We start from the raw sequence: 19,674 nt of genomic DNA, 5'->3' as shown, positions 1-19,674 counted from the left end.
CTGGTTCTATAGGAGCACGACAGTTTCTTATGAGGAGGAGATGAAACCTTTGTTTGCAGATATGAAATGTTTGCTCATAGTCATAATGTCTGTCGTAAGTGTGCGAAACCTCCTGGTGGTCGGAGGAGCCATAGGCAGTGAGCTCCATTTCAATGTTTCCACCAAGTGCTGATTTACCTTCTGACAGAGAATCTGCTGGAACGGAATTCTCCCACTCCTCGTATGAGTGTCTAATTCTCATCTAATTCATGCACCAGAGCAGTTCCAGGAAGTCTTTCGGGATTTAACTCATCTAAATTTCTTCTCAAAGCAGAAATATTACTCAATACCTGCATCATTAAACCTTTTCCTAAGGTTTGACCCTTAACAACAATCATGATCCCGATCCTCTGGCAGCAACCCATGCACAACAACTTAAGAAATGTCTGCATCTTTCATTGAACAGAATGTGTGATCAATATTATTAGCAAGCAGTATAAAATCTAATCACATTACGGAATTTTCTCATTCTTTCCCAAATTAGGAATTGATCAAGTTCGCCGAGTAACAAGCACTCGAGGATCTGCAGGGCAAAGACAAGGAAAGACGAGTCAATAAAACTCGCCAAACCACTGCCAAAAGTAGAAAATCAAGTGGATACATATCGATGGATATATAGAAGTCGAACCAATAGCACAATCTATACAGATAGTTTTCACTCAGCAAACATCTAACAGAGATTTCTAATTCATAATTGCTGATTCATTAGCTAGATTTCTTCACCGCGCAACCAATTACAAAGGTAACATCTACTCTCCAACGACCGAATACGTAAAAAGAAGCACCAAACTACATCAAACTGTGTTAGTTTGGAAATATAACGACAACACTGATAAACTTATAGTTCTATCAACACAAATTGAGACCGACATGTCTAATTCTTAAAACCAGCCAAACTAATCTCTTCCACTCTGCTGTCGTGATAAATAGTTGAGCACCTTGAGAGCAAATCTCCCCAGGTGATCGAATCTCCCTGCAACAGTAAGCATCTATGTACACTCTCAAAGCGCAGCACCTTGATGGAATAAATCTGGGACCCACCTTCCCTTTTGACATCTTAAGGCTGCGCATTGATGGCCTGAGGAACGGATTTTTCAGGGTTTATGTCCTCTCTTCCGTTAGTTTTGGCTTTGTCCTTGAGAGTCTTCTGAGAACCCATTGTGCCTTTTACAGCAGTCCTGCCAGAATTTCTAGCAGCCTGATTCCCAGCAGAAGCCCCTGCTCAGAACCTCAACAGTATCACAGAATGATGGATTAAGTTGTAACAAGGTTCCACTTCCATGTTTAGGAAAATTTACGAAGTACCAGCAAGCAAAGAGGCCATTTTTTTTTTTTTTTTTACTTACCAAAAAAAAAAAAAGAGGCCATTTTTACCCTGCCTGCCTAACTTTTATGAAACTTACATAACCGTCTATGTCAACTTTGAATCTAGAAAAACGCCGTTTTTTCAGCAAATTCTAAGCGATGATTTTGCGTGCTTCGTTCACCTGAAATCCTCTATAGATTCTACAACAAAAGGGCAGAATGTGGGTGTTCCATGTACAGTTATCAACCTCAAATATTATTCTCCATCTAAACACAAAGTTGAGATATATTATTTCTGACATTCTTACAGTTAGGTAGCCACCTTGATAAATAGACCTTAATGCAGGTACCATCTGTAACTCTAAATATAACAATTAATCTAAGACTGTCCCAGAATAAGAAGAGAGAAGAAAAGGATAGGAAAAGGTAAAGTTTTTCAAGCATCTGTTTAATTAAAACAGAGATGAAAGATATGAAAAGGAAGAATGTAGAGATACATGAAAGGTGCATAAAATCATGCAAATGCCATCACCATAATGTAAGCTGCTGTGCGGAACCTCAAGTTCCTTCTTTGCTCAAACTAGTAGTCTAATAACCAAGTCGATCAAACTGAGGCATGCCATATGCTTCATCTCAAATTGCAAGCAGAAGTATAAATTCGTTTAAACTCCCAACTGGTAATTGATTGAAAAAACAATCCTGATTAACTGCAAACCTAGCATAAAGTCATCAGGACAGCGTGCAGAACTTACAGAAGTAGAGACAGAACTCACCGTTATTGGGCAGAGACAATCGCTTCTTTGCCTGTTTATCGGGTTGTGTAGATCTTTCCTTAGGATTGCTGTGTGATCTTGTACCAACACCAGGTCTCGGGTTGGCTTCTTCAAGTGCATTTTGAGCCACGTGCTTTGGCTTTGGCTTTGGCTTGGAAGAGACCGTTTGAGTTACCTCTGGTGTACTGGTTGAGTTATTAGGTGAACCACCACAACCATCAGATTGAGAAGGACCCGTTCTCTGGCTGGAGAGATTAGATACTGTTGGCTTCTTTGCAGCAGATTTTATCTGGGGTCTGATGCCATTCTTACCCTCATCTGAACCGTTCTCCCGAATCATAACACCATCTTTGAGATTGATGTCCAGAAAGCGATTTTCCCAAGGTCGAACAGCCATCCATCTCTCTAACCAGTTCCAACCCCAACTGCTTTTATCAGGTTCAAACCCTGCAGGCGGCGCCTGCTGCCTTGATCCAGCTTGCCACTACACGACAAGAAGCATTAACAATTCTATTACACAGGCAATAAATTCATATCTTATTATAAAAACAAAAGACCCTCCACTTCTTAAAAACATTCTTCCAATGTTTTCGGATGCCTGAGATTTATTCTAGTGTCTCCATGCATGTACGCTCCAGGTGGCATGGCGCTTAAACTGAATAAGCAGTTCAAAGTCAGCCAGCAACATCATCCGCGTCTTCCCAAAACACATTTACATAGATGCGGTAGAGTTCAAATCAGTATGGCCACAACATATAGGAATTCAAGCAAGACAACCTTTAATTAACATTATAGAGTCACAGACAGGTTACGTTCGCAGCAGATGAGAAGCAGACTATAAGCTACCCTAAGAAGCTAAACAGTGAATTAGCTTGTGAACAAGAAAACTCTGATAAATATCAGCATTCCATCAGACTATCCAAAAGTTGTACGTGCGCTTGTAAACTCCTGAATGTTTTCTCTGAGGGAAAAGCAAGCCCATTTATTAGAAAGGGAAGGGCATGTTGCTGTCGTCATAGTTTGGCCAATTTTTGTCTAGGCAATTACACTGGTAAAAATGAATCAACAGCTTTATAGCTCGAGTTTATGAAAACTTGTAAAAAATGATGTGTTACCACATAGGTATATGGCTGTTCTAGTGCTTTCTCATCATTCTCATGAGAAGCCATCACCCACAGGGTTATCTATATGGGCGCAGTAGCACAAGTGTTTGGAAACAAAATTTACGAGATCTCGTGAATGCAAAAGCATGGTGCTTCCACATAGCCATCTCATGAGATGCCACCTATGTATAGGGCATCTGGGTAGGGACAATAATATAGATGATTTTGTTTTAACTTATCGAGAATATCTACATGTTTGTCACATGTATCATACATGATAGATGTCCGCACATGGTCATATATATAGCAAATGTTGAATTAACAGCATCAAAGAGAATTTGCAGGATAGACCTAGTCAAGAGCATAGTTCAGATAGCATGTTTAGACATCCAAGTTTTTTCCAACTTCTATATTGCTTTGCATTGGACCACACCTTTGCATTCAACGCATTTAACCAAATTAATACTTCATAAACTCATCAAGGTTGCCAATGTCATCACCTGATGAGCTAGAGCATATGCCATCGCTCTTTCCCGCTTAGCTGCAGCCTCTTGTCTCTTCAGTAATTTGGATTGAATTTGTTCAACAGAGCCGACACTATCACACCAACCTTCCTGCACTTGCAGCTAGAACTAGCTAAAGCACTTGGTAGGGGGACATTACAGCAGGAATACAATTACAGAATGGTTGAGCACAAAACTGCATCAGTTAACTCTTGTGATGTAAGCATTGGCTAGAGATTTCCTCATATTTAGCTTTTTATACTAGATGGCTCTCAGGCTATTACTCTGCCTTGAAGTTAATCGACAATTTTCAATTATTTACTGAAAAAGATAGACTAAAAAGCAACTCAGCACAAACAAGTACAACAGATTTCATCTCTGCGTCACAGTAAAGGTACATTTTCATTTTATTAATGCTGCTTTCTGGTTTAATATTAATCAGAGGAACCTCCCTTTTTCAGGTCTATTGCAAGAATGGCTAATCATCATTTCAATAACTAATAGAATCATAACTCCAGTTAGTCCCTGAACAATCATCATGCATATAAACTCAGCCTGCTGTCAGGTGAAGCTGTTTCCTACTTGATATGCTGCCAGGGGATGATCTTACGCTTGCAAGCTCTCATTTGTTTTTGCTTCCAAATCATATTATTCAGATCTAATTCATAGAAAAATTTGAAGATAAAAAGATCTTTGTTTTATGAATTGCTATATCTTGAAAATGAGAACTGATGAGCTTACTTCAATTTCACGAACATGGGTGTCATTTGCAAGTTGCTGCTGAAGTTTCTGCTGTATTGTTTGACTTTCCAATGCTATACGAACGCGTCTTGCTCGAACACGAGCCTGAACTCTCACTAATGCTTGCATGCATCGCAGAGTTATTGCAGCTTGCTTTCTCACAGCATGGCCCCTGACCAGGGCTTGAAGCCTCACCAATCCCTTTAAAGCCCGTAGGGCTCTTCTAGCCTAATTGTGTATACGAGACAGACTACATGATCAGTGCTAATAACATTGAAAGAGAGTAAAAAAATAACGATCTACACTATACAGAGGCATGAACAATAGGATGTGGAACCTTTTTTTTTTAAATAACAAATTGAAGCCTTAACATAACTCTCATAGCCACACAAGTTACAGATGTCAAAGACACCTCAAGACTTTCACCATCATCGACTTTGTCATGGACATTCAGCCAATAAGAAATAACTCAAATAGTGAACTGAGAAGAATCTGAGATTACTGGTGTTGTCCAAAACGAGGCAGCTGTTAAAAGGTGGTATTTTTATTACTATTTATGAGTTGATTGCAGCATAATCAGCCTCACTGTCAAAAGATAACTTCCATTTAAATTATAACTCAAATTTCACAAAGATGAACTTGCTCATCTGCCATTGCAAAAAAACCAAGTACATTCCACAACAAGCTCTAAGATTCAAAATTTGTGTTTTCATATCATTGTTCATCTGATTACCAAAATAAGTATGGAAATAAAGCGTGCAGTCCATGATTAATTTAGTAAAAATAGGTAGGGAGCACTGGTAAGAGCACATCATAGATCCAAGGCTTCTACAACTATGTTTTACTTTGTTTCAACAAACTATAAATACTGCAAATGGTGAAAGCGCCGATACCAGAAATCCTCGAAAAGCTGTTTGGATACGTATAGCAGCCCACTCTTCTCTCGCAATTTGCTGATCATGAGTTGCTTCATGTACTTGAACTGAAGTCGAAGCAGTCCCAGCAGCATCTGGAATTTTGTTATCTCCATCATTCCCAGCAGAATTGCAATCAAACGCATCTTCAAGTTTATAGCTGTCTATCTCAACCGAATGCTTTCTCCGGTGCTGAGACTTACTACCTGAACTTTTCTGTAGACGGTCATAATAATTAGATTGAGCGAGACTCACCGGATCCATTATCCTTTAACATTCACTAAAATATTTTAAAGCACAGTAAGGATTCTTCAAGTTCTTTGTCAGCCAGACGGTCTGAAACCCCAAAGGATCATTGCAAAAGGTGACTCTACAAGCTAGATAATATAGCCAGAGAAATAAAAATTTAAGTAGACCACTAGAGTTTACAATCTTCTTTGGCCAGACAAATCTTGCAATTGGAAGAATATGAGCAGCCTTCACAGCTGATCCATGGCATAGATAAAGCAACCAGTAGAATGATGCAAATAACTGCCAAAACGGACACACAATGGTTTATTGTTGACAAGATTGAGCTATTATTAACTGCAAGAGCCATGCAGTTAACAAATGCAACATCGCATGCTTCCTTATTGAAACTCGTGAAAGAGAAGTAAAGACAAAGTGTCGGAGGCTATCATATGTAGATGACCGACTGACTAGGGAGTTTTGAATTTCAGCTTTAACACATTGATCCATAATATAAAAACAATGGTAATGTAACCAAACCAAACCCACAGAGCCATTGCAAATGGAAGAGGAATTGGAGAACATTCCTTTTTTTCAGCTAAAGACGCAAATTTGCATAACCACGTGAGGGGTGACTCAACTAGAGTTCGAAGTAGTGAGGGTGAGGGAGAGGGTTAGAAGCATGGTTGCTGCCAGCTGTAAAATATGGGCAAGGAATAGCATTTATCAATCTTCTTCGCTTCTTTTACTGCAAGGATTTTGGCTCCTCCTAAGAGATTGTCAGTGATATTACCAGAAGATGTACAAGAAAGTCCTAGGCGCACCTGAGCACCGCCGTGGAAAGATTCAGCCTCATCTCAAGCTTCTCTCCTGGATACTCCTACCACAACCCTTATGTCTACAATTTGCCAGATTCATTCTCAACCATTGACAAGGAGAATGCCAATATCACTATCCAAGAAAATATTACGATACAGCCTAAATGATACTCAGGATTGACTTGGAATCTATTTTTGTCTACTTTGTTGGGCAAACCAGAAACGGCATTATTAACAAAGAAGGATGACAGAGTTGTTTGTCCACGATTTGCAATGTTAAGAAATTTACTTGAGAAACTTGAGGAAGGAGGACAAATTACAAAACAAGAATAGAAAACCCCAAGCTATCTTTGCAGATTGCCCGCAATGATTTAGACATTATTGAGCCCACACTCAACTAGCATTCTGTGTGCCAAACATCTTAACTAATTCATTCAATCAAATGAATGCAAAGTCTAGATCCCAATTTTTCTCAATCAATGAGGTAACTGTACAATAATAGGGATATGCCCGCAATGATTGAAACATTTTTGAGCTCATACTCAACTAGAATCCTGGGTGTTGAACATCGTAACCGATTTGTTCAATGAAATGAATGCCATGTCTAGATCCCATTTTTTTCAATCAGTGAGGTAATTGTACAATGATAGGTATACAAACCTAAGTAGCACAGAAACGCGACACGAGATACGACACGACACGCCGACACATCATTTCTCAAAAAATAGAGAATTCCGATACGTTGGGACACGTTGTATACTTAATGTATATTTGTATATATACATAATAAATTATCATTTTTATGATTAATTCAATCAAGTTAATTTCATTCAAATCCATAAATAAATAAATAATAAAAAAAGAGTGTCGGACGAGTGTCGGTGTCTGACATGTCCGACACGTGCCTGACACGACACGGAGGCCTCCGGAGAGTGTTCATGCTTCCTAGATACAAACCCATGTCACTTGGAAAGTTATGTCAGCAGTAAGGTCAATAGAGGAAAGGAGTTACATCTCTAGGTTGAAATGCACTTAACCTGACTTGGCCTTCGTACAAAACTATTAGTTGATAATGATGAAGCACGAATTCAAAAGCAGCAACCAAGGAAAATGACAGGGAGAATAACAATAAGCAACTTCAGTGAAGACTGGTCTATACATTGTCCAACTGGAAGGAAATTGCAAGGACAGAAAAATTGTGTAGAGGGAAATATGAAACAAATGCTCACATTTTCGTTATTCTCAGAAGCAGGTGATTTTTCTGACTTCTTAAAGCCAACCAAGGCTTTAATCCATTTCCCTGAGACACCCATACTGCAAGTAAGCCCAACTCAGCCAACACCAACCTGGTGGAGAAAATGCATAATCTTTAGCGTGAAATTGTTGACTGGGTGTTTTTTATAATAACGAAAGATGAAAACAGAAGAAAAACCCAAAATATAAGGGATGCTCATTACAGTGGATAGAGCAGGACAAGTTAAAATACAATGACTAGAAGAAATTCACATGAATGAAGGAAAAAATGGAAGCTGCATTCCCAAGACAGCAATGTTTTGGAAGGAGATTTAAACGCATCAATAAGTTCTGAGATTGTTCCACAATTGGTTCACATTTTTTTCGTAACTGTATAGAATATGGAAAGCAAGTCAAAGCCCACACTAATCCAAGTTTCTAAGCCAGAAAAAGTAGTTGCCAAGCAACAACTTCCACACAAGCCAAGACAAACTTAGGCACGAGAAGGTTAACCACAGGTAAACATTTTCTAAAGTTCAAATATAGAACTTTCCTTGACTAGAGCTAATTAGCCTCTCAATAAACATAATCAAGAGGCCCAAAACCATGACGATGATAATTCAGCAGCTCGTAAATTACCACTACAATTACAGGTCGATTGCTTTCCTCTTCATGCCACTACTAGACATTAGCCCATCAATGTGAGCGAAGAGAGCTACTCGCTCCAATGTTGACATATGATGACAATATTGCTTTTGCATGCGATGGTATCCTCAGCTGAAACGTACCTATCCAATTATTAAACTTTGTCAGACCGTGAACAGTATTGCGGAACCTTAGATGCGCTTAGTGGGAAGAATACTTTATGGGTTTTACTGTAGTGGGATGAACACCTTCTGCCCTTCGTTGTGGCGGGACGAATACTTCCTTTGCTTCATTTCCCCTCCACAACCCAGGTGAAAAAAATGGTAAAGACACTAACTTGGCAAAGAAACAGTCTCGAGTAAATGAAGAGACTCAAGAAAACTGCAAATCCTTCAAGGGACCAGTCAAATTAACACAGAATTGGAAGACAGAAATTACGGGTTTCGCGTTACTCGCATTCGCCAACTCCCTACACCACCCTCCGCAAGAGTAAAACGGTTCGAGCAGGAGTAGCCTCAAGCAAAAATTCAAATCCCCCCCCCCCCCCCCCGTTCACCCTTCTTTCCACTATCTATCGTACAAAATCCGACTTCAGCAGCTCCGCACACGACCGACCAAATTACGCAGGACTGGTGTGGATTATAAGCAGGACCGAATGGGAACGAGCAAAAGCCCCTCGAGCTGACAATCTCGCGCAAAATTCAAGCTCAGGAACACCTCTACCAAGCGAGGAAACAGCAATTGCACAACCAAAGCACCCAATGAACCTCCAACGACCGCGAAACCCGACGGGACGGAAGTCGACCGGACGCCGCCGCGCGGGGGAGCGCCGACACACCGAAATGCAGGACCCCCCGGAGCGAAGAGCGAAAGAGAACGACTACGAATCGAGCGCGGAATCGAACGCGGAGACAATGCGGATCGAGCAGATCGCGAGCTCGGCGAGACCCGAAATTCACCTGAAGCAAAACGTGAACTGTCGCGAACGAACGAACGAACAAGCAGAGAGAGAGAGGGAGGTGGGAGGTACCTTTTGGGCCGTTGATCTCTCAATCAGTCATCAAAGTCAACAACAATAACGCACGATCCCTCCCTCTTCTCTCTCTCTCTATCTCTAAAAAGGAGCGACAGAATAATTTCCGAATCCGCGTTAGGTGGCGATGGAGAGTAAAAAACATAGCCACCGCCGGCGGGCACCGCGCGCCGAGACGGGCGGCGGCCGGCGTCGGCTAACGTGCGCCGGGAGCGGCGGCGCCGTGGGAGGCGAGCGGCCGCCGTCACGCGTCGCTGTCGCGAGCTTTGCCTTTTTTCTTCGCATGCGGCCGGGAGCCGGTTTAAAAAAATCGCGGGTTCGTGTCCGCGCCGTTGGTGGGTCGACTCGACTGAGGCCACGTAGGCGGGGGGGACGAGAGGCGCACGTTAGCGCGGACCGCGTCGCTCGGGCTCAGGTGAAAAATCAACAATAAAACTTTTTTCTTTTTCTTTTTCTTTTTCTTTTCCTTTTTTTTAATTCACTTTTTTTTTTGTTTTTTTTTTTTTAGGGAAGGTTAAAAGCTCAAATAAATTAGGCTCCGGAATTTGTGCGGGTGTGGGGGCCCGGACTTTAATAATTGGGGCCATTAAATTATTCAACAGTCAATAATGTTTTAAAAAAACTTTAAAGTGACCGCGTTTCCACTTTTTTCTCTAAAATAAAAAACAATTGGCAAATTAAAAGTTTGCCTCAGTAAATCTTTATTTCTAATTTTTGAATGCTTTTAGCTCGAAACATCTTAAGCTTTCGCAATATATAAAATATTAATACTCGTGATCTTTTCGTCATCTTCTTTTCTTGAAAATTTGGATGATATTTTTAGTTGCGGTGCTTGATTCGAAACAAACGAGTCCTGAGTTATGGAAAAAAATTATTTATAAGCGAATCGAACCATAAACTTGGTTCATTTAAACTAGTTATGCTACAAGTGCCAAGTGATTTTTACGGCTAAAGAAATCAGATAACATGACCTACTCTATCGGACGATTACCCACTCAAATGGAAGTGCGAGCAACTGTTTGGTAACACAATAAGGGCGCCAATGCTAACCATTATGTTTCCTGTTTTTCTTTTTCTTTTTTGTTCCCGGAAACAGGTTTCGAACATAAATCCGTTTGGTAAAATAATTTCATTTTTCTATTTCCGAGACAAATTTTTAGTCCAAAAATAGGTTTGGAATAGAAATCAGAAATTAAAATTTTCTACTTTTTTAATTCAGGAATGAAAACAGAAATAACAACTCTCTTTTATTGTTTGCCCTCGCCGCCCACTTGCTGACCATCCGCCGCCCGCCCACCACTCCCCGCCCGCTGGCCGCCCACCACCGCTCGCCCGCCAACCATTCGCCACCGCCGGCTAGGATAAAAAATTTAAAAATAATCAATCAAACGAATTTCTATTCCAGAAATAGAAAATTTGTATCGTTATTTTACTCAGAGTTTTCTATTTCTAGCCAGGAATAGGCCTGAGGAAGATAAATTTTATCATTCGCACCATAAGTTTCTCCCTAAAATGGGAATAGGATAGCTACACATGAAAATCACTTATTTTTTTAAGGAACCGTGAAAATGGTAAGAACGACTTAGTAAATTTGAAGATAGACACCGAGTATGAATTACACGTTAGATTCTGATGGACTTCGCTAAATCCAACGACTCGAGCATGTAATATCTATTCACAAATAGGATATGATATGATAGACTCAAATCAAGTCGTCTTTCGTTTGAAATAATCAATAAAATAAATAGTCTTTTTTTTTTTTGCTGTACTTTGGATCTATCTTATCCGATGCACATGAATCGGGCGATTTTTATACATTTCGAGAGATTACTCACATACCGATATAGGGAAAAGACAGACATGAAGTTTGACAACTCAACGTGAAATCGCGAAATTTAGGAGCTTGTCTTTAAGAAACAAGGGAACGACACATGCTATAAAAGCCTTTTCCAAAGAGAAAGGCAGGGGGCATGGGCTCGAACGATCGATGGTAGCGGGACTAGGGTACGCAAGGTATAGGCGCGAGCCAAATGTCGTAAGCTTCAAGGCCAGTATTCCGTTTTCTTTTAATTTTGCATAACTCTTTTAAAGAGAGATATTTTCGTACACGTGAAATTATTTTAAGATCAAGTTATTAGAACACGTCCCGTGTTGATTTTACATTAGCGAATTTTGCGAGCGCATTATCATTAGCGGAGTTTATGTTAAGAAATTGGTTAATACCAAGAAAAATCCAAAATTACTGGTATACATATGCCAAAGTTACCAAAGACTAATTTTTTATTACAAAAAATCCTAAATCGGTATACCTGTGACAAATTTATCTTCTGTTAATTTCCATTAAATTTTATTATCAAAATTGCTGAGTTAGAAGATATGTGGCAGCTAACGAATATACTAATATGGGATTTTACCCTCCGTTTATCACGAGTGTACCAGTTTGTGATTTTTCGTAGTATTAATCCAATTTAACGAAAACTAACTAAGGTTAAATTTGTCACATATGTACCAGTTTAGCGTTTAGGTTAATACCACGAAAAACTCCAAATCGGTACACCCGTGAAAAATTTACCCCAAACTGCGAAAAACCCAAAACTGGAATACCTGTGATAATTTTACCCTCCGTTAGTTTCCGTTAAATTTTACGAGTTGGATGACACGTGGTAATTGACAGGTGTACTAGTTTGGCGTTTTAGCCTCTGCTTATCACATGTGTAGAAGTTCGTGATTTTTGGTTTTTTTTTTTAAATAATTTTCAAAAGAGGGTAAATTTGTCACAAATATACCAGTTTTTAGATTTTTGTGGTAAAAAAATTAGTTTAGAGCAAATTTTGTCACAAGTATACTAGTTTTGGGTTTTTCGTGGTATTAACCCTTAAGTTTTTTTTTGGTATTAAAACAATTAGTTTGTGTTAAACTTATCGCGTGCGTAGCAGTTTGCAATTTTTCTAGTGATAAGTTTGCCACGGATATACCGATTTTGATTTTTTTTTATTTTATTAAAATAACCCTTAAGAAATCCCTATTATTATTTCCCCTAGTTTCGAGTGACTTCGAATTAGGAAAGGGAATATGATTACTTCAGTTCCTGCCCGCGCGAAGGTTCTTGAACAATTCTAGAGTCTTCCCGGGGGGGTCAACTCCACGACGAAGGGGGGCGGGGCGCGCGAAATCTCCACCGTCCGTTCCCAGCAACCCCCACGAAGCAACCCCTCCCCTCCTCTCCCCTCCCCTCCCTTCCCCGCGCTCCTCCTATAAAGCGTAAGCTTTCCGCCTCGTCTCCCTCCACAGCCACAAATCGCACGACCCTTCATCGTCTCGTCGATTCCGCCGGCGCCGGCAACCGTTCACCGATCGTCGATCCGGGATTCTTCTGTTGTTCCTCCGACCGACCGACCGACCGACCGAGGGGAGTGGGGGGGAGGAGAAGATGTTCGGGCGGGCGCCGAAGAAGAGCGACAACACGCGGTACTACGAGGTCCTGGGGGTCTCGAAGCACGCCTCCCAGGACGACCTGAAGAAGGCGTACCGGAAGGCCGCCATCAAGAACCACCCGGACAAGGGGGGCGATCCCGAGAAGGTACCGCCCCGAATCTGTGTTCCCGTCCCCGTCACCGTCACCGTCACCTTCCTTCCTTCCGCCGTCGCCGGCGGCGGGGTTTTGGTCGGTTCCGGCGAGGTTATGTGGTTGGATGGGTTAGGAGGGGGTTGGGATTTCAATTGAGTATATTTAATGCGTTCATATTAGGCATATTGGGAGTTCTGAAGAATTAGTGTAGAACCGGGATCGAATTAAGCGGGTCGTTCAAGTAAAGGTTTGAAATTTGCGTTTTGCTTCTTTTCCCCCCACAAGATATCTCGGCGAAATTTGCGGAGAACTTGTTTGAGGAGCTTGTTTGGTTGGTGAATTGCTCATGGCGTGATTAAAGTGTCTTGAAGCAGTACTTGTTACTGAGACGGAATATGATTATGCGGTCGTCGAGTGGAAGGAATATGGGGAGCTGTGTCTTGAGTGGTCATTTGTTCCTTTGTTGAAGTAAAGCTTGATGCCTTATGTTTTCGCTGCAGTTCAAGGAGCTTGCGCAGGCATATGAGGTTTTGAGCGATCCCGAGAAGCGGGAGATATACGACCAATATGGTGAAGATGCCCTCAAGGAGGGAATGGCCGGGGGCGGAGGTGGGCACGACCCATTCGACATTTTCTCGTCCTTCTTTGGTGGTGGAAGTGGATTTGGAGGTACACTGACTTGCTCCTTAGGACCGGTTGATGCGTGCGTGTTTTAGTGGGTAATGCCTGTTTAGTGGGGAGTCTTGTCGATTGTAGGTGCTTAAATGGTGCGTTTTTCCATGTAAACAGGTGGAAGCAGCCGAGGACGAAGACAGAGGAGAGGGGAGGATGTGGTTCATCCCTTGAAGGCGTCTCTGGAAGATCTCTATCTCGGGACTACAAAGAAGCTATCTCTCTCTAGGAATGTGTTATGTTCAAAATGCAATGGGTGAGTGTCGCATCGCAATGTTTGTTTAACTACCTTTTGGCATGCTTCGAGGTCATGTGGGGTTGCTTACGGATATCATTTACAGGAAAGGATCGAAGTCTGGTGCGTCTATGACATGTCCTGGTTGCCAAGGGACTGGTGTGAAAGTGACTATTAGGCAGTTGGGCCCGTCCATGATCCAGCAGATGCAGCAACATTGCAATGACTGTAAGGGCACAGGAGAGACCATTAATGATAAGGATCGCTGCCCCCAGTGCAAAGGAGATAAGGTTGTCCCGGAAAAGAAGGTGTTGGAAGTCGTGGTTGAGAAGGGTATGCAGAATGGACAGAAGATTACATTCCCTGGTGAAGCAGATGAAGCTGTATGTATTAGATGAATGTTAATTTGCAACTCCATAGTCTCATAAGTGGCTCGGTTTAACAATTTGAATAATATTGTTGATTGGACTTTCTGTTTCTTGCTTCTATGCAGCCGGATACAGTTACAGGAGACATTGTTTTCATCCTCCAACAAAAGGAGCATCCTAAATTTAAGAGAAAAGGCGAGGATCTCTTCGTGGAGCACACCCTTTCTCTCACCGAGGCTCTATGTGGCTTCCAGTTTGTATTGACTCACCTGGATGGCAGGCAGCTTCTTATTAAGTCGAACGCCGGGGAAGTCGTCAAGCCTGGTATGCAAATGATACATACAAAGATATGGGCTATGTTTTACCCTAAGTTGCTGTCCTTTTAATGCTAAATTTTGCATTTTCGCGCTTGCAGATTCTTTCAAGGCTATTAATGACGAGGGTATGCCGATGTACCAAAGGCCCTTCATGAAGGGGAAGCTCTACATTCACTTCACCGTGGACTTCCCAGAGTCTCTCAGCCCTGAGCAGGTCGAGGCTCTGCAGAGGGTGCTGCCGCAGAAGCCGGCATCACAGCTGACCGAGATGGAGTTGGACGAGTGCGAGGAGACGACACTGCACGATGTCAACATGGAAGAGGAGATGCGGAGGAAGCAACAAGCGCAGGCCGAAGCATACGACGAGGATGAGGATATGCCCAGCGGCGCCCAACGCGTGCAATGCGCCCAGCAGTAATATGGTGGCGGTCGCAAGGTTTCTTAATGACTCCCGGAGGTCATAATTTTTTGGTGTAATGGGCGATGAATGTTATGACAGTAGGTACTCTGGGTCTTATGTAGTCTATTGGGAATAGTGATGTGCAGCGGCTTCTGCCCCCTGCATTTGGACTCCGTATTTCTCATCTTGGTGGATGAAGTGATACTGTATTTCTTAACTCGAGTGACAAATTCATATAGTCGTGCTTTCTTGGTTCTTCTCAATCCCTTCTTATTCTACGAAACTCCCAAGTCCAAAGTCTCGATTGGCAGCTTTTTCAAATTGCTCCGAGTCAATAAAACAAATCATTGTTATTCCTTGATCGACTTCCAAAATTGACTTGCTTCTAGTTGTGAGTTCCAGCCAATTGATTCTCCACAACGGGCAACCAACTATTTACAGTTCAAGAATTTTTCCTTGTGACTCCATGTTCCATTGCACTCGCCATTTCCTGCCCGGTTTACTCCTCTGGCCGACCTCCTTTTGATTCAATTTTTCTGAGTGAAATCTCGATACGCAGTACATGAGTGAGACGTCAATGGTTGTATCAACTAATACTATTTTGAATTTCGCCCAAGGCCAGATGTGGATCACATCCCAACATACCCGTTAGATCCACCTAATCAAATCAATTACATTTCGAAAGGTCATGGGATTCACAATTCACATGGTTTTTGCAGTGTGATTTCATGGTATCATTCATAAAACGTCTACACAGTATCTTCTCAGCACCTACCACAGGATTTAAAGTGCCGTATGGCCAAGGCTCTCTGGGCGCGTGAAAGACAAAAGGGACAAGAACGAGGGCATGAAGTCGTTCAATAATTGGTTTAGATTGATAGTCGTTCTCCAAGTTACTCATCATCATTACAACCTCTGTACAGACAGAAAAAAATCCCGTCGCGAAGCAGAACACGACAAGCGTCTCGCGTCTACCTCTCACGCTTGTCGGATTCTTTTCATCTTTTTTCATCCGGGCAACAAGCGATCGATGTCTGCTCAAGGGTGTCCATCCTCGATCAACTTCACTCACCCACCCGTTTCTCTCCACTGGAAAAGGTCTCTCTTTTAATCACCAAGATCGCTCCTTTTCGTAGAAATCAAGAAATGGGGTCGCTGCGTATGCTCGCGTTCGCTCTCCTCTTGCCTCTCGTGTGTGCCACCAACATCAAGTATTGTGGTCAGTCTTCGTCGGTCTTAATTATGTTCATTCTCTTTTTGGTGTTCTTGATGATTGATGGGCGTATATATGATCGTGTCCTACCGGGTTGTAATTGAATTGTTTTAGCAATTATGAGAAGCGATTCCTTTTTCTGCTTTCTTCTGGTTTGTGAATGCAGAGAATTCTGGGGACTATGTCGTGAAGGTGAGCGATGTCCAGATATCGCCGAACCCAGTGGTTCCAGGCAAGCCGACCACCTTCGACATCTCTGCTTCTACAGGTACTACTTTTTAAAGGTCTTGTAGTTATGTACTCTTCACATTAAGAATGAATCAGTCTCTTCTATCCTCCTGTAGAATGGGAAAATCTCGGTTCTACTATACTGTTATTGGACTGTTGTTCTGTGTTCATGTGGGCTAGGAGCTTGATGACTGCTGACTTCGCTGTTCGATCATTTTGTTGGTTTTCTCCTCGCTTCTTGTTCTCACCCATCATTTGCATATGATACTAGTCCCCTGCATCTCACAGCCCTTAGATATGTGTTTCTTTATTGGGAAATTATGAAGTTACTGCTCCAATTTTAAGGATAATTAAGATGTAGTGTCTGAACAACTCTGCTTCTGATTTTGATTCTATTGTTTGGAGGGTTTTTGTATGAGTGAAAGCCAAAAGGAAACACATGCCAAGTTGTTTTTTCTTTTTTAAGATTGTGAAGTGAAGGTCCTTCCTTGGTCAAGTTAAGTACATATTGCTAAAAAAATACCTGATGCTTGCTTTGCGATGAAGAGGGTATAGGTGTTTTTCTTTTTCTTCCCATAATGCATTCTTATCATACAAATATTCTTTCCTTTTTTTTTGTGGGCTGAAGATTCAGATTATTTTTACTATCTGATACTTTCTGTACCCCAATAACAAAAAACAAGCAAAGTCCATTCGAAATAGCATGTGTGATGCCTAGTCATGTGCATAGAGTGTAATCTTATGTTTGCCTTTCCATGTAAATAGATCCGTTAGTTAACATGAAGTCATTAAGAAAACTACGACTGTAGTTACTTCAGAGCTTAATGGCACGACAGAATGAGGTTGCCTGTGGATACAATATATGGAACCATGTTGGTTGCTGCTACTGCTACTCATGTGGGATCCATCTTGTTTCATCACTTGTTCGTGGGTTGCCCACTTGTAATTTGGCTTGTGGCCATAGTTTATGATCTAATCTAATGTAGGCTTTGATCAGTCTCGGTTTAGATTGAGGATGATAATCCTTTGCTCTAGTCTTTCATGTATAGCGCATTACGCACTGATCCTGACTCAGTCTCCCCCTTCTGCAACACGTACAACCGCATTGGTAATCTTGGGATATACTTATCTGAGACCACCATAGTTCATAAAGTGCTAGTGGGGATTAATGGCCATTAATGTGTGTGCTTGGGGATGCATTTTATGCATATATCCAATTCTACACTCCGCTTATTCATTGTACCCATCATCACACCTGTTGCTCTTCTTTTTTAAGGTCAAAATCTCTCCAATGGAAAAGTGGTGATACGAGTTACATATTTTGGGGTTCAAGTACATACAGAGACCCATGATCTCTGCGAAGAGATATCCTGTCCTATTGCAGCAGGAAAATTTGTGCTATCCCACACCCAAAGTCTGCCCGTCTTTACTCCTCCAGTAAGTTTCAAACAACTATGCGCTAATTCTTGTCCATTACCATTTTCGAATGTGATTATGTTAGTCACAGATTGAAATTTTCAAGGTGTTAGTGCTAAATAGTACTATATGGTCAACGAAGGATCTGTGTTGTGGTTTTTCTGGCTTGTCTGGCGATTAATGTTTCAAGAGAGAGATGCTGAGCTAGATGGCCTTTTAATGAATTGCCATTAGCTTACTGGTGTAGAGTCCCATGATGAATTTTCTCAATCCAGTTTTCATCTTTACTTGAAAAGTTCCCATTCCTCAAGTGCACACAAAGCCTTAAAGCTTTTGGAGATAAGAGGATCTCGAGCTGCTCATATTCATGAATCTCATTAACATGCAGGGCTTGTACACTTTAAGGATAACCATGGAGGATGACCTGAATCGGCCGTTAACCTGCATCAGCTTCGATTTCAGGATAGGATTTGGATCTCTGGTCTTCAACAGTTGAAAATCCCCCATACCCATATCTTTGAGCGACTTCAAAAGGTCAAATACTATTTTCTTTTCCGAACATGAGATCCCACGCCATAGTTTACTGTATTTCCTGGTTTACTATTCTTCTATATCTCAAAAGTACTTTGAATCTCCCTCGTAAATGAAAATACGTTTGCATCTAGACGGCTTATCGGTGCATTGGATGTCATAAGTCATTTCAACTTCAGCTGTCTCCGGACACCAGCGCCTTTCGTTGGTCATAAGACAAAAAGGATCTACACGACCCGAGATGAAGCATTTAGCAGCGAGCAGAGAAGTTATGCATCAAATGCTGTCATTCTTTAAAGCTAGTGTATAATGGCCCAAAAGACATATCGGCAGTGAAGATATGCTGTTAAGCAGTTTAGGGTGGTTTTTACTGTTATTCAGTTCAATTCGGTGCGACGCCCATATTTACTTCTATGTGATCACTACTTTTTTTCAACCTGAGCTAGTTTGGTTCGGTATCCGGTTCAGTTTTAGCTTCCAAGGCAAACCAAATCGAACTGATCTTATTCTTCAAAGCGCGTGGATGACATCAATGAGTTTGTATCGAGCTAGGAAGCACAACGTGCCAAAGCAGTACAACCAGTTCGATTGATAGAACCGGCTTCGTTGCCCGTGCCTAATTCGGCTCTTTTTTTTGCCTAATTCGGCTCGTTGTAAACTGAAGGCGCGGCCCTTCCATGGTCCTCTCATACTGCGGCGCTTCTAGATCCTAAATCATCTATTGAACTACAAGAAGTAATCTTAATAATTCAAGTTTAGTGCCTAATTCATAGAGGTTGAATGACCCTTCGGCTAGCAAAAGTGACCATGATTTACGAAAAGTTTTCATTACGCTGTGAATCCTAACTATTGATTGAAGGGATTGCTTTTTTGTTAAAAGAAAATGGGTTAATATAACGAAAAATTATAAACTGTGTGACAAATTTATCCCAAATTAATTTTTTGATAAAAAAAATCCTAAACCGGTACACTTGTATCATATTTAATCGGTATCTTTGATCATATTATCATATTTAATCGAACAAGATTGAGTAATCTAATAAAAACTTTCGTGGGCGAATATTTACTCTTTCAATATCCATTTTAGTTGTAGGGTTAGCTCATGAATTCTCGGAATAAATGAATTGGTCCCTAGTTCGTTCCGCCATCCCACCTAATGAATTATTAGGATTCATTTTTCAATAGAATCTTACGTATTATGGTGGGCATTGATGGAGATTCAAATTGAGATATATTGGTGCAAAATGATACCTAAATTAAGGGGAACACACCTAACATTGAGTTCACAAGTGTGGGAAAATTGTTGAGATACACGTATGAGTTGTATTAGAGAAGTCCCACATTAAAGAATTGGTGTGGTGTTGAGCAGTTAATATATCCTAGTTGGCCAA

The 19,674-nt window shown here is 41.3% G+C and overlaps 3 protein-coding genes across 6 annotated transcripts; 2 read left to right on the top strand and 1 right to left on the bottom strand.

Annotated features, from left to right (window-relative positions):
* Positions 1-621: 621 nt before the first annotated feature.
* On the bottom strand, positions 622-9,469 carry LOC115676659 (protein IQ-DOMAIN 5). Of its 3 annotated transcripts, none has more exons than XM_030599619.2 (7): positions 9,333-9,469; positions 7,654-7,770; positions 5,358-5,594; positions 4,465-4,692; positions 3,721-3,834; positions 2,118-2,601; positions 622-1,257 (listed from the first exon to the last, which is right to left on the bottom strand). In XM_030599619.2, exons 2-7 carry the CDS (start codon positions 7,735-7,737, stop codon positions 1,097-1,099), a joined length of 1,308 nt encoding a protein of 435 aa, XP_030455479.1. In that variant the 5' UTR covers positions 7,738-7,770; positions 9,333-9,469; the 3' UTR covers positions 622-1,096. The 3 variants fall into 3 exon arrangements, with proteins under 3 accessions (XP_030455479.1, XP_030455469.1, XP_056169185.1); XM_030599609.2 differs by lacking the exon at positions 9,333-9,469 and adding an exon at positions 8,446-8,830; XM_056313210.1 differs by lacking the exon at positions 9,333-9,469 and adding an exon at positions 8,297-8,436.
* A 3,162-nt stretch (positions 9,470-12,631) lies between these two features.
* LOC115676675 (dnaJ protein homolog) lies at positions 12,632-15,158 on the top strand. The gene is made up of 6 exons (XM_030599640.2): positions 12,632-12,915; positions 13,404-13,572; positions 13,693-13,831; positions 13,917-14,193; positions 14,304-14,502; positions 14,594-15,158. The coding sequence occupies exons 1-6, from the start codon at positions 12,766-12,768 to the stop codon at positions 14,911-14,913; spliced, it is 1,254 nt and encodes a 417-aa protein (XP_030455500.1). The 5' UTR covers positions 12,632-12,765; the 3' UTR covers positions 14,914-15,158.
* Positions 15,159-15,316: 158 nt separating this feature from the next.
* Positions 15,317-18,461, top strand: LOC115676694 (uncharacterized). Of its 2 annotated transcripts, XM_056313050.1 has the most exons (5): positions 15,751-15,939; positions 16,032-16,114; positions 16,275-16,376; positions 17,613-17,773; positions 18,141-18,461. In XM_056313050.1, the coding sequence occupies exons 1-5, from the start codon at positions 15,926-15,928 to the stop codon at positions 18,246-18,248; spliced, it is 468 nt and encodes a 155-aa protein (XP_056169025.1). In that variant the 5' UTR covers positions 15,751-15,925; the 3' UTR covers positions 18,249-18,461. The 2 variants fall into 2 exon arrangements, with proteins under 2 accessions (XP_056169026.1, XP_056169025.1); XM_056313051.1 differs by lacking the exon at positions 17,613-17,773 and having other exon boundaries at positions 15,317-15,939.
* The last annotated feature ends 1,213 nt before the right edge of the window (positions 18,462-19,674 follow it).

The sequence above is a fragment of the Syzygium oleosum genome, unplaced genomic scaffold, assembly GCF_021117445.2.
Source record: "Syzygium oleosum isolate NSW1041296 unplaced genomic scaffold, Sole_v2.1 Sole_v2.07, whole genome shotgun sequence".
Classification (NCBI taxonomy): domain Eukaryota; kingdom Viridiplantae; phylum Streptophyta; class Magnoliopsida; order Myrtales; family Myrtaceae; genus Syzygium; species Syzygium oleosum.
Note: the sequence above shows the minus strand (reverse complement) of the source record. Positions and strands in the feature narration are given on the sequence as shown.